This window comes from Colias croceus, chromosome 15 (genome assembly GCF_905220415.1).
Source record: "Colias croceus chromosome 15, ilColCroc2.1".
NCBI classification, from domain to species: domain Eukaryota; kingdom Metazoa; phylum Arthropoda; class Insecta; order Lepidoptera; family Pieridae; genus Colias; species Colias croceus.
In genome coordinates this window covers 931,293-944,676 of record NC_059551.1, presented here as the reverse complement: position 1 = coordinate 944,676, position 13,384 = coordinate 931,293, and the positions used below count along the sequence as shown (strand labels likewise).

The 13,384-nt window shown below is 40.2% G+C and overlaps 1 protein-coding gene across 3 annotated transcripts in view; it reads left to right on the top strand.

The window, feature by feature from the left end:
* Positions 1-12,272, top strand: part of LOC123698257 (bone morphogenetic protein receptor type-1B) — a 105,780-nt gene extending 93,508 nt beyond the window's left edge. For 2 of the 3 annotated variants that reach the window (XM_045644836.1, XM_045644837.1), the window contains 2 exons: positions 9,727-9,914; positions 10,218-12,272. In XM_045644836.1, the coding sequence (XP_045500792.1) occupies positions 9,727-9,914; positions 10,218-11,453 (1,424 nt within the window). In that variant the 3' untranslated portion in view covers positions 11,454-12,272. Of the gene's footprint in view, positions 1-4,353; positions 4,542-9,726; positions 9,915-10,217 lie in introns of those variants that run through there. The other variant, XM_045644838.1, reaches the window with a different exon arrangement.
* Positions 12,273-13,384: the final 1,112 nt, after the last annotated feature.

Below are 13,384 nucleotides of genomic sequence, written 5' to 3'. Positions count from 1 at the left end.
AAAATAATTCTAGTCATGTATAAATTAAACAAAATATGTTTGTGATTAGCCTTAAAACTATTACTTACCACTACATATTTTCTTTTATTTTCAGATATTTATACATTACCTAAATATTATGTACGTACATAGTTATTAAATAATATGCATTAAACTTACCTTGTGAATCTGCACGGTAAATAATATTTGGTCTAGCAAGTATATTATTGAGTTAATAGCGAAGTGAGGTGGGATGCTGTGATTACGTTAAATGATATTGGTTTTGTCGAGATGATTTGTGGAATGAGGGGTGTTTTAGGGAGTTTGTTTGGTACGTGTGATTGATAGATGTCGTCTTTTTTATACAAAAGGAGTTATATATTTTAGCAGTGTACTTTGTAAGTATCATGCTCAATATAGGCTTAGTAAAAAGAGACTGTTTAAACTAAATACTTTATTCTAATAATAATTATAATTGAAACAAAATCCGATCAAAAGCTCTTTAATGTTTATGGAACAATTCCAATTCGTTCTGCAATCCAGTGGCACTCGTATCTAAATCTGATTGACTGAGATGCAATACATACATGACTGTGCCCCCGATTCGCCTGCGTATACAACTAATCGATTATAATCGATACATCGGTAGCGAGAATTCAATTCGATTGCGTCTAATCGATTGAGTTATCAACTTTCGCATTCGATGTGATTGCATCTTGGTTGGAAAGTTTTGGAATTTAGATTTGGAATTTGGATCAAAATGATGGACGTGCGTTTGTGTTGATATTAAATAATGCTTGCATTTTCATCATTATCAAAATCGTATTTATTGAAGTACCTACGAGCCTAACTACGAGCCCTAGAACCGTACGTGTACCCATAATAAAATTTCATTAACGGTACCCAGGGGTACAAGTGTACCCCTATGAAAAAAACAAGATTACAAAAAGATTATTAACTTTTATTAAATGTTGACTTATTAAGGTCATCTTAACATTCATTTAGGTCCTAATAATTTAATTTATCATGGCATTTTTATATTTTTTCTACAATTTACACACACTTTACGTTGGTGATCAAAGTTTATTAAAAGTTTTCACTTGGTACACTGTGTGCGGGACTGACAGACTTTTAACGTGGATATTCACAGTTACAGTTACACAGTTATCTCAGATTTTACACAAGTACACATTGATAACTTGTAAATTTTAATCAACCATTTTGTTCAGTCTTAATTGATGATAAGAATAATATTGTACCTACACTCACATAGTGATAAATGTTGTTTTATAAAAGTGTTACAAATTTTACACAATTTAGGGCAAACTTTTTAATCTGTAAGTGTCCGATAAGATTGCACAGATAAAAAACCCATAAATAAATGAACTACAAGTTATATCTAATATACATCAATAATAATATTGTTTTATATGATTTAATATAAATTGAATACAAATTTCGCCTATTCGTTTGTAGAAAATTTAACAAAAAAAGCTCAGCTTCTACCTTTCTACTCTGTCGAAATAAACGTGGATTTCCTAAAACCAGGATAATAGAAAACTCTTGTCATCAAAAAAACAAGCGTTTATAAGGTCAGATATCTTCAGATGATTTTGAAAATTAACGTGTTTATTGATAATTTCGTCATGACTTGCCAGTCAGATCATAGCGATATGATAGGATGAAGAAAATGACGATTATGCCTTTGATTTCTAAATTTGCGTAGTTTTAATAAAATTCTGGTATCCAGTTTATCAATTAAAACATTAATTCGTACAAAATGCAACCCTGCGCAAAGTCCGCGGCGCATCCTTGAGATGCATAAGGGTCCGTTCACACAGACAGGCTCGGAGAGCATCGGCGCGCATTTTTCTTTTCACACAGACCGGATCGTATACGCTTGGAGTTGGTCGGAGCGGAGCCGTCAACTATTTCACATAGACCAGCTGGAAGCTATCTGAAAGCGGATGCGAATATAATCGGAGCTGAACGGCTGCGCGAACGAGAAAAAGTACGCGATCGGAGCCGGTCAGCTCCTCTTATTATTTCACACCAAGCGCGTTCAAGCATTCTTAATGTCAAAAGCAGTGCACACGCAAAAATAAACCTTAAGTTACAAATACTAAAAACTCTGTTTTCATCGTGATAAGAATCTGCTCTCCTCTCAGAGCCGGTCTGTGTGAACGGACCCTTAATGGCCGATCGGAGATATATCGGTACCTCGGGAACATGTGCACGCCCAAATTGTGCACACAAATGTGGTACCAATAAACGAACATTTGTTAGGAGTAGGGGAGAAATTCGCGTGAAACGTGAAGAGTATGTGCAAGATACATGTATGCAAGAGGGTATTCGATTTTCGTGTGATAGACTATGGTGGAATGTGTGTTGTTTTATGTTTTGAAGAATCGAGGCGAATTTTTCTTGTTATTAGTAACTTTTTTCATTGAAAATAATTCCAAGATACTGATAGATTTCAGTATCTCTGTTTCAAATGAAAGCTCTACTAGGCTATAGGTAGACTATACCTTTTCGTTATATTTCTAAAATTATTAAATGCGAACACTAGATAAAATTCTAAAGTCAAATACTGTGACCCTGTGGCTTAAAGCTATTTTCAAGTTTACTGAACGAAAATGGTCCAATATTATATAAAAAAAAATATTTTGAGCAGAACAAGACTATGTTCATGACCTTTGTCATGAAAATATCTTTAATTGCGTTACATACTAGTTAATAGTTAAAAATACGATGTGCATGTGAACGGAGCCACGGGCACCAAGCTAGTTGATAAATAAAGATAAATGCAACTCATAATTTTGAACTGTAGCTATTAAAATAATGTGGGTTCAGTAGTAAAAGTATCGTTTAATAGTTGATTAGATCATAGCAATTACGTTTTATAGCGTTAGGGATAGCATAGTATAAAGAGAACAAGTAGGCCGACTCCCGGTGTTTAGGAGCGCACGGTACCTACACTCGCGAGGCGTAGGGTTATCACTTGTCACGTTGATATTTTTAATAATTGTATAAACAAACACCGACCGCTCATAGCAAATGGCGCGCCCCTAACGAGGACGGTCCATGACATGAGAAGGATCCGAGCGGCGTTGTGTGCATGCGTCAAACTTGCGTACGTACATGAACAAAGATTTTTTTTTTTTGTGTGGTGTCTCTCAATGTTAGCCAGAAGGGCTTCTACATTTTAACGCGGACGCGGGGGTGAACTGAAGGTTCACCCTGGTAGAGACATGCACAAGGGCGTTCCCCCTTGACGGGGACCACGAACCTCGGCTTGAGCTGTCGCTTGATTGGAGGAGGCCAGAAGGGGCCTAATCGGACGGGCGCTCACCCGGGTGGGCGCGGAACAAAGATTAAACTTACTTGTTCTCTTTATACTATGTAGGTATGTAGTGACGGGATAGTCGATGAGAAATTTTGGTATTAAATACAAAACAACTTATTAGTTTGTGTTAAATGATTTATTTGTGTCTGGTTAGTGGTTACGCGTGTTTTGTTTATTTTATGTCTTTTGGTAATACAGTTGTCGTCGCTTAAATTTAATTATCTGTTTAATTAGTAAACCTTTATTACAATTAAATAATTAATGATACACGTGTGTCTAAAAATATTATCTATAGACATTGTTATCTATATGTAATCCACCCGTGGATCCATCAAGGAAAATCTTGTAGATATAACACAATGATACATGTTGTATATTATGAAAGCTGTTCTTGAACTTTGCGATAATATTCTCTGTCTGTTGTACCGAAAATAAATTTATTTCTCCGACTTCCTCGTTCGTGAATAAGAGTTCTTGTGTTAGAAACAAAGATTTCTTTATAATATGTGTTTGTTACAAAACAGTTGTTGTGGTCGAAATTTAATGTAAGTACTTTGTACACAGTATAGCTATTCTTGTATGTATGTTTAGATAGTTGCCCGATAAGGAATGTGAAATTGAATATTTCATTTATTCAGAATTTACTTTGAGACTTCCAAGGAAAAAGCCGACTTTAATAGGAAAACATAAAAATTCATGACACATAAATAAACATACATTTCAAAACAATCATGATCACAGGCGCGGCGTCTTTTGATTAGTGTCGATTTGGCCGGACGCCCCGTTGTAATGTTTACGTGTACAAAATGTTGCTATTATCTCGGCAGTCAATGAATGCTCGCGCGCTATCGCGATCGGCCCGGCGTGCTTCGAGCTCGAGCCATGTGGAGGCTGTAGTGTGTAGTGCATAGTGCATACTGCACCGGATCGGGTGCGGGGCGCAAGCGGGGGCGACGCGGGGGGGCGGGCGCGGGGGACACGCGGCCGAGGGGAACGCCGCGCGCCGCGCACGACTCATTCGCGCCGCATCCCTTGCGAGAGACGCGCGCGTTTCGAGTCGATCGTTCCTCTGCTGAGACTGCGTGTGTCGTGAATTATACGCGGTGTAAAAATATAGCCGGCGACAGACGGCGGTGTCCCAAGTTAAATTTAAATGATAGCGCGGACGCTTCGCCTGGACCGCTACGGATTTTCTCCGACATGAGATTACGTGAGAGTACGTGGTTTTATCTCAGATTGTCTCCATTGCTATATTTATGTGTTGGTGTTGTGATTTCACATTTGTGTATCGGTATCGTTGGCCAGTGAGTGGTTCTATGGCTAGAGGATGAGGTTGGGTCGTTTCCTGTCTTTGTAGTTAGTTCGTTCCGAGTCGTAAGTAAGCCTAGATTATGCTAAACGTCCTCGCGAATGGCCAAGAATAAACCGTAGTGACAATAGTTCATTCAGTTTTATCGCTAAGTCGCGTCATAGGGCCAGTTTATTTGTAACATTTACGATGTATCTCACATTACAGTCGATATCAGTTAATAACTAGCATAGTTTATATCTAATTATAGCTACGTTTCTGTTTTACATTGCTAGGATTCCAGCACTAATGATGTTTTATAATTGGATCCCTTCTCGTTAGATTCTTAATTATTAGATTGATTGAATAGTTTGCTGTTTATAAAAGTTTTTTTAAATTCTGCCATGAATTATAAAATGCCGAATCTTCAGAAATGGTTTTTATTTGCCATAGGATAGGTATTAAATAATGTAATGACCAAAGATCTTATTATTTTGGTCGGAATATTGAATCAAATGCTTCACAAGAAAACAAGCCTAACAACTTATTATAAAATGTTAGTACCTACGTAGGTATTTCCTAATTGAATTATTTTAGATAAAGTAGTCCAAAGATTTAAAACATGAGAGATCAGAAATAGATGAGTTTTAATACTTTGGAAAGTAAACACATCTATCCGTCTCCCAAAAGCCTACCTGCCATCGGAGCCTATTGTTGTTTTTAAGATTCACGCCGATCCCTTATATGGGTCTAAGGGCCGGGTACCTGTCGAATGTGCCAAAAAACCGGAGCCCTATTCATTCTCCGCTCAAACATCAGTTATTATAAATAGAAACTACGTTACTTCCACAAGACTGCTCTAGCCTCTATGTGAAATAAAAATGTAAAATATATCTAACTCAATAGAAGGAAGACACTTTCGTAGACTCTGAGTTCGAATATCCATGATAATGAAAGTAATGAATTTGCTGATATCCATGATCCAAAACAAACAAAACCAGGTGACGATGAAAATAATGAAAACGTTTCCACGATTGATTAGCGACTTATCATAACTGGGGTAATTGGAATTAATAACTCGCTCCGATATGATATAAAAATAGCATTTAATGTTAGGTGGAGTGGAAAATTTTATGAAGACGCGATAAATATCTACCTTGGACATTGCATACATGGAAGTTCGCATTTGTCGCGCAATCTATGTATGTATGTGCGGGATTGTAATTGCTAAACTATATAAATCAAGCCTCATAAGTTTATTAATTGCCATTCTCAGCTGTAACACGACTTCTCGATATCGTATTGTTTTCCTTCTCTACATTGAAAGAACTTGATATTTTCCATGCCTTGAACATTTGTCCCGATTCTTTAGAGAAATCTTGTTAGATTTTAGAGAATTTCAGAATAACGCAATTTGTATAGGTTGTAAAATTATATCTTTAGTTGGATTAGTATTCCATTGTTCAAATAGATAATACAATTGTAAATCAACATTGAATGTATACCTTTAAATTTAAGACGAGAAATAGATTTATCTGCTCATAAATTTAAATTATTCTCCGCTACATTGACCATAATGATTGAATGCCAGTTATTCGAATCTCATTTTCATAAATGTTCTAGTCTAGACAGTAGCAATCTTGGTTCGATTTTATATTGTGTACTTAAATAAACCTTGATAGTTATGATTTAATCGATTTAACAATTACTTTCAACTTTCAATATTACTAATTAGTTTGATAAAGCTTGCATTTATTTTCTCCGGTTTATTAGACAATAGTTAATTTGTATTGCCTTGATACATTTAAGTAATATGCTTCTAACAAGTTGTTCATATCTGTAAAAGAAATACATATAAACATACAATTATTTATACGTAGTATGACTTAGATAGGATGACAACAACGCAGGTTGGAAAAACTGGTTGATTAGGTTCGTGATACGTTTCAACGCCTGTTTATTTGAATTTTGATTGTAATACCAAATGTTCTACTAAATATTTAATTGAATGAAATAAGAGATAAACACTATTTTCATAAATATATGAACTGAAAATAACATTAACAGGCTGTCTGATCTATTTTTATCGACTCTATGATGTTCAGCCGGACTCGAGTTTGATCTATTTCTTAGTAACTCTATGAAGTTCAATCTGACTAGATAGATTATGACAGCCGTAACCACAGTTGTTCAATACGGTTTTTCCTATATCATATTATACATATCCTTTCGTATTAGTCGCAATGACGCATTAAAATAATTATGAATCGAACGTGACGTTTTTCCTCTTGCGTCGTATCGTGTGTCCCAGTTATCCATGTTACCTGGAACTAATTATCATTGCCAATGTATTACAGGATGATGTCTCTCATCCCGAATTATTATTGGAACGAAGTACATATTTGCTTCAGAAATCGAGCAATGTTTAAATGTATGAGTATTTAGAACAGCATATGTAAAATTCTCTTTCTATTCATCAAGGTAAGGCTGTTATGTTACACTAAGCAAATACCATGTTTCCATACCATGATGTCTTAAAGCAGTTTTATTTCCCGTGTAGAAAAATGACAGAGCTAAATAGGTCGTCTAGTGCCAGCACTTTCGCACACTAAAAATAAAACTACTTTAACTTTTAAGACATCATGATAATGTAACCTTAACAGCATTAAACAAAACCCCAGCTTTGCCACACGTGTTAGTAACGAGATTAATTCGACAGATTCGCATTTTGTCCGTAATAGCCTTTGTCCGATCTAAGTAATTGAATTTGTGCTCTGACACCTATCGACGGGGTATGTTCGTCTAACTAATAGGATCATTGTTGTTGCATTATTTTGTTAGAACAAATGATATACCCTTCTATCGAAGTTCCTTTTGTCCTACTCCTACTAATATTGTAAACGTGAAAATTAGTATTATTACTATGAAATAATTACTTTGGAGTGTTTGCATGTTTGTTATTCTTTCTCGCACATACAGCTCATCTAATCAGAAAGCAATTTGGTGTAGATTATAGTGTAGATGGGCACGAAGATAGGGTAATTTTTATCCGGTTTCCACACGAGAGAAGCCACTGGACACTGGTTAGTTCATAAAACTTCTAATGGTAGTTCAGATCACATACTTCCTTCGTCCAAAGTTGGGAGTGAATCAACATGATCGTTACAGCACAAGTAATGTCTTTGCATGTGTTAATTCATAACGAGCGAGCGGGCTGCATGCACTTCCGCTTGTATGGCACGTCTCCAAGTTTGCCTAGGTCAGGTTGCGGGTGCGTCTGCGCCTGCGCATGTGAGTGCAACAAGATGTTGAGACGACCCGGCGCGTGTGCTGGCGTTGTTCTTTTTATTTATTTTGATATGATAATCCATATTTGTCCATATTTGTTCTCACTGATGGGACACGGGCCTCCTCCTATGAGGTTTAAGTTCTCCCACTGCACTGGCCAAATATTTTAACACGTTCACTGCGGCACAGAAATATCTGTACTTTCCATTACTGCGTTACGGGTCGTTTTAAACCTTGTCCTATACCAGAGATTGTGGCGGCACGAGGCATATTAAACCCCACCGCCCGTAGGAGACCAAAATCGTTTTTTTGGCGCCAAATAAGACAAAGTGTGCGGCTTTTGTCGTGATTATTATTAACAATGAGTTCATTAACCTAAATCTACCGTCGCCCGTGGTTAGATTAGTTAGTTTAGATTCTATGGGTAAAATAAAATGTGGGGTCTGATGTACACCATACCGCACTGAACAATAGCAGTTTTTCATATAATTTAGTGATGGGAAAAGAAATATCGATTTTATTTAATTGTATTTATTTATCAAACTTATGGACGTTTTTCATTAAAACAGGCCAAACAATAATATTCTTTGCAACCAGTGCATTCTGTGAGAATTTCCTTTACCTTTTTCGGCCTCACGACTTGTTAAGAAGGTGCGGAGTTTTTCGTAACATCCTACACATCTACTCTTCTTTGATCCCTTTAAGAGATGATGTGCCTTGTTTGTTGGCTTGTTGACTTGGGCAAGAGTTAAATTTTGATGAGCCATACACCGATTGCCGGGTGTTTTGGATTTGCCGCTAGTTGATTCAATGAACAAACACACTAATAGTAATCATGATTATCAACCTATTTGAAGAAAGTTACTCAACATGTCACATTCACGTTTCTATTAACGATATTTATTATAACGAGTAGTTAGGATGTTTGAAAATTACCTGTATCCACATTCAAGTCCTTCTTTGTAAAAGCTTCAATAAGTTGTTCCACAAATAGTCTCGAATGCGTTGCACAACACTAACCGCGTGAAGCTAGCTTAGGGTGCGGTACGAGGTGCGTGGTGGTACGAGGTGTTCGCAACCTCGTTCCGCACTGTGTTAGAATTTTTATTTGTTCAGTGCGGCACGAGGTCTAAGAAACCCGGTATTAAGGTCGGTATACCATTGAACTAAGAATCAATAGCACATCTCAGATATATAGATATCACTTTCCTACACTGAACCAGATGAAAGTTATGCCTCCCGCACGACAGAGAAGTTTAAGTTTTTTCCTACCGCTATAACGACGAGACACGGACAGGGTGTTTCAAGCCCTGTTTCGCAGCTAACGTGTTAATACCTATATGAGCATTTCATTAGTAGTAGTAAGGGTAGTAATAAATAATACTTACATCTAAGTCATTATTGTATTAAAATATGTCTGTAAACACGTTTATAATCTTCATATTGTGACGTACTTATCTAGACGATTTCATAATGCAAATATGGCTACAGTTAACATTCATTTCGTCTCAACCTGTTTGTAATGCAAAATAGCGTATGAATAGATTGATAATTTCCTGATGTTCTACATAAGTTATAACATGTGGTTTCTCATTAATTATACGAATGTCTTAAAATCAATAAATGTAATATAATAAAATGCTTTATGTTTAAAAAACGTTTTTTTATTAAGAGCATTGGTCAAAAATGTTTTTGGCTGATTTTTACAGTCCAAAGTGGTTTTGACCAGTAGACTGTAACATCTACTTTATAATATCAAAATATTCTTCAGATTTATAACATATTACCTAACCAATATCTAACCCATACTTTGTTAATTTCGCAGGTCGGGGCATACTGTGCGAGTGCTCGGGCGCGAGCGCGTGCCCCGACGGCGCGCCCAACGGCACGTGCAGCACGCAGCCGGGTGGCTACTGCTTCGTGTCCGTGGAGGAGGTGCTCGATGACAATGGGCTGGTCGTGCTCGATAGGACCGCCGGCTGCCTGCCGCCGGATGAATCGGGATTCATGCAGGTGAGGGGATCATTTATTTATTTATGTTTTAGGAGTATCTACAGCTTTATTCTTAGCCTTTGACAGATCCTCACGGCTAGAATAACAATATGTAACAATTTCAAGTGTGAGTGATTTCGATTTTTTTATAAAGAAAATTAATGTCTTAGAGTGGGCTTTATGTGTACCGCTACAATGATATTATAAATTCGTAAATTCATCTTTTATTATATTTTTTTATTATACACAAGCATTACGAAAAAAACGAAATGCGAAATTATGCGAAACGTATCATATCTAACGTGTCGATGTTATGTTTTCCAGTGCAAGAGCTCGCAAGTGCCGCACCAGCACCCGAAGGTGATCGAGTGCTGCTCGCGCGACCTGTGCAACCGGCGCCTGCACCCCGCGCTGCCCGAGCCGCCGCCCGAGGTGACGGAGGCGCCGCGCGCGGCGGGGGGCGGGGCCAGCCCGGGCGCGCTGGCCGCCGCCGCGCTGGGCGTGGCGCTGCTGGCGGCGCTGGCCGCGCTGTGGCTGCTGCTGCGGCGCCGCGGGCCCAAGCGCCCGCCCTCGCCGCCCGCGCCGCCGCCCGACGCCTCCTCGGGCTCCGGCTCCGGCCTGCCGCTGCTCGTGCAGCGCACCGTCGCCAAGCAGATCCAGATGCTCGAGTCCATCGGCAAGGGCCGCTACGGCGAGGTGTGGCTCGCCACGTGGCGCGGCGAGAAGGTCGCCGTCAAGGTGTTCTTCACCACCGAGGAGGCGTCCTGGTTCCGCGAGACCGAGATCTACCAGACGGTGCTCATGCGCCACGAGAACATCCTCGGCTTCATCGCCGCCGACATCAAGGGCACCGGCTCCTGGACGCAGATGTTGCTCATCACGGACTACCACGAGCACGGCTCGCTGCACGACTACCTGCAGACGGTCGTACTGGACACGAACGGCATGCTCACGATGGCGTACTCGATAGTGAGCGGGCTGGCGCACCTGCACATGGACATCTTCGGCACGAAGGGCAAGCCGGCGATCGCGCACCGCGACATCAAGAGCAAGAACATCCTCGTGAAGCGCAACGGGCAGTGCGCCATCGCGGACTTCGGGCTGGCCGTGCGCTACGTGGCGGAGCGCGACGAGGTGGACATCGCGCCCAACACGCGCGTGGGCACGCGCCGCTACATGGCGCCCGAGGTGCTCGACGAGCGGCTCGACGTCACCAACTTCGAGGCGTTCAAGATGGCCGACGTGTACTCGCTCGGGCTCGTGCTGTGGGAGCTCGGGCGGCGCTGCGCCACGGAGGACGGGCGCGCGGAGCCCTACGCGCTGCCGTACGCGGGCCGCGTGCCGCCCGACCCCAGCTTCGAGGACATGCACGCGGTGGTGGTGCGCGCGCGCGAGCGGCCCGCCGCGCCGGCCCGCTGGGCCCGCAGCCCGCCGCTGGCGGGCCTCGCGCGCCTCGCGGCCGAGTGCTGGCACCACAACCCGCCCGTCAGGCTCACGGCGCTGCGCGTCAAGAAGTCGCTCGCGCGCCTGCGCGCCGACTCCGCCGTCAAGCTCGTGTGAGCTGTGCCCCGCCCCCTGCCCCCTGCCCCCTGCCCCCTGCCCCCCCGCGACCGCCGCCCGGTAATCTCAGTATTGTTAAGTTGATAGTGAGTTCGAAATTGACTCCCAGTGACTCGTTTTGCCCCCTCCCGGAATCTCTGTTTCGTTCTGATGGTGTCGTGTTGTACATATTTAGTTCGGTCCTTCGGGCGGGACGGCCGCCGACTTTTTGTATTTATAAGATTGTAAAATAGACAGATAGGCCGAGCCGGCCCGTCCCGAACGATGATGTATATTAGCGCCGGGGTTCAGCGTTGAAGTCTTCCGATAGATGGCAGCTCTGTAGACGGACGCTCGATGCGCTTTCGTCGAGTGAATTGTGATATTTCGACAATAAGTTTTACGAATGAGGTGACGCTCGACCGACGTCGAGCCGAAAGTGTTCATACGTGTGAGTGGCGGATGTTTCTAGGGATTGTACTTAAGAGACGTGTTAAAAGACTAATTAAAAGGCGTGGAAAGTATTAGAAACGAATGAGTCTTTGAGATGCCTTCGAGTAGTATTATTGTATGTCGGTCGCGACGCGCTTGATTCGATCCCACCCCCCTATGAAATTCTGACATGATTGTACACAAATTGAATTATTTTCGAATAGCTGACATATTAATTAAACGACTCTGTGAAACAATAGGCTTTTTACATTCCAATATGGAGACATTACTGAAGTTCGAATCAAGTGCCAGCGATGCATTTAATGTACAGTGTTGTGTATATATAGTGTTAGTGTAGTATCTAATACATGTTTTTAGTTAAGTTACAATAAAACATATTATATGGAATATTGCTGACTTTTATTTACCCTGAAATTATTATAGTTTACCCAATTATTATTGAAACTTTGATAAACTATGCTAAAAAATGCTCTGGTGCAACCCATTTCGCTGTCTCTGTGAAAGTCACCGTTACTGTTAAAGGAGAATGGCGAAACTGGGCCTAACTGTTACAGAAATCATAATATATTTAAAATTCATTATGTTATTTTTAGTAATTCTTGGTAAAATATTTACTTCTGATTCTATGGGAAAACAAATCTTTGAAAAAAAAGATAATGTGTTCACTACCGGCATTGTTATTTAGATTTCTATGACTACCGGTCTTATCAAGCAGAGATTGTCAGTGTTGTCAGGAGTAAAAAAGTCGAATATATCGATTAATACGAATGAATGTCTATATTTAATTTTTAATTTTATTGAATTCAAATGCTTTATAAATCAGAAGCAAAACTTAACTTATTTTTAACACATATCTTAATTTATTTAGATCATTCTATAAAATAAAAACATGTTTTACTTAATCAATAATAATTATAACATTTTTATTTAGGTAGCTGGCCATTAATAAAATGTCAAATTATTAATCATAATTGTGTCAGTGATGAGTGATTTGTTTATGTTTGTTGTTTGACATTTGAGTGAAGTTTTAGGCCCTTCTCCCATTACGATACGCATAGGCGATTCAAGTGTCCTGCAAGTCTCGGAGACTAGTCGCCGCGGAGTATCTCACATACATTTTTATGTAGGCTCGCACACTACGCTACTGGTATCCTACACGTCCGCGACTAGTATAGCACTACTCACCGTGTCGGTTGCTTTTGCATCGCGTCTCGACTCTCGCGCGTATCTCTTCGTTAGAAAGATAAAAATATCTAATCATCATGTTGTAGTTCTCGTTCGGCTACAAAAACTCTACAATTTATGTTTCTTTCAATATATGGATGAATCCAGTACTTCTTACTCTTACGTTGGCGTCTTCTATTTCTATAAAAAAGAAAAACTGCAAGAGCTTCTTCGTCACTGGAATTGCTGATTGCTCGACATAACGACGTAACTGTTGTTGCAATAATAAATAAATGAATTATTATTATTATAACGTCGGTCCACAAAAACGAGGC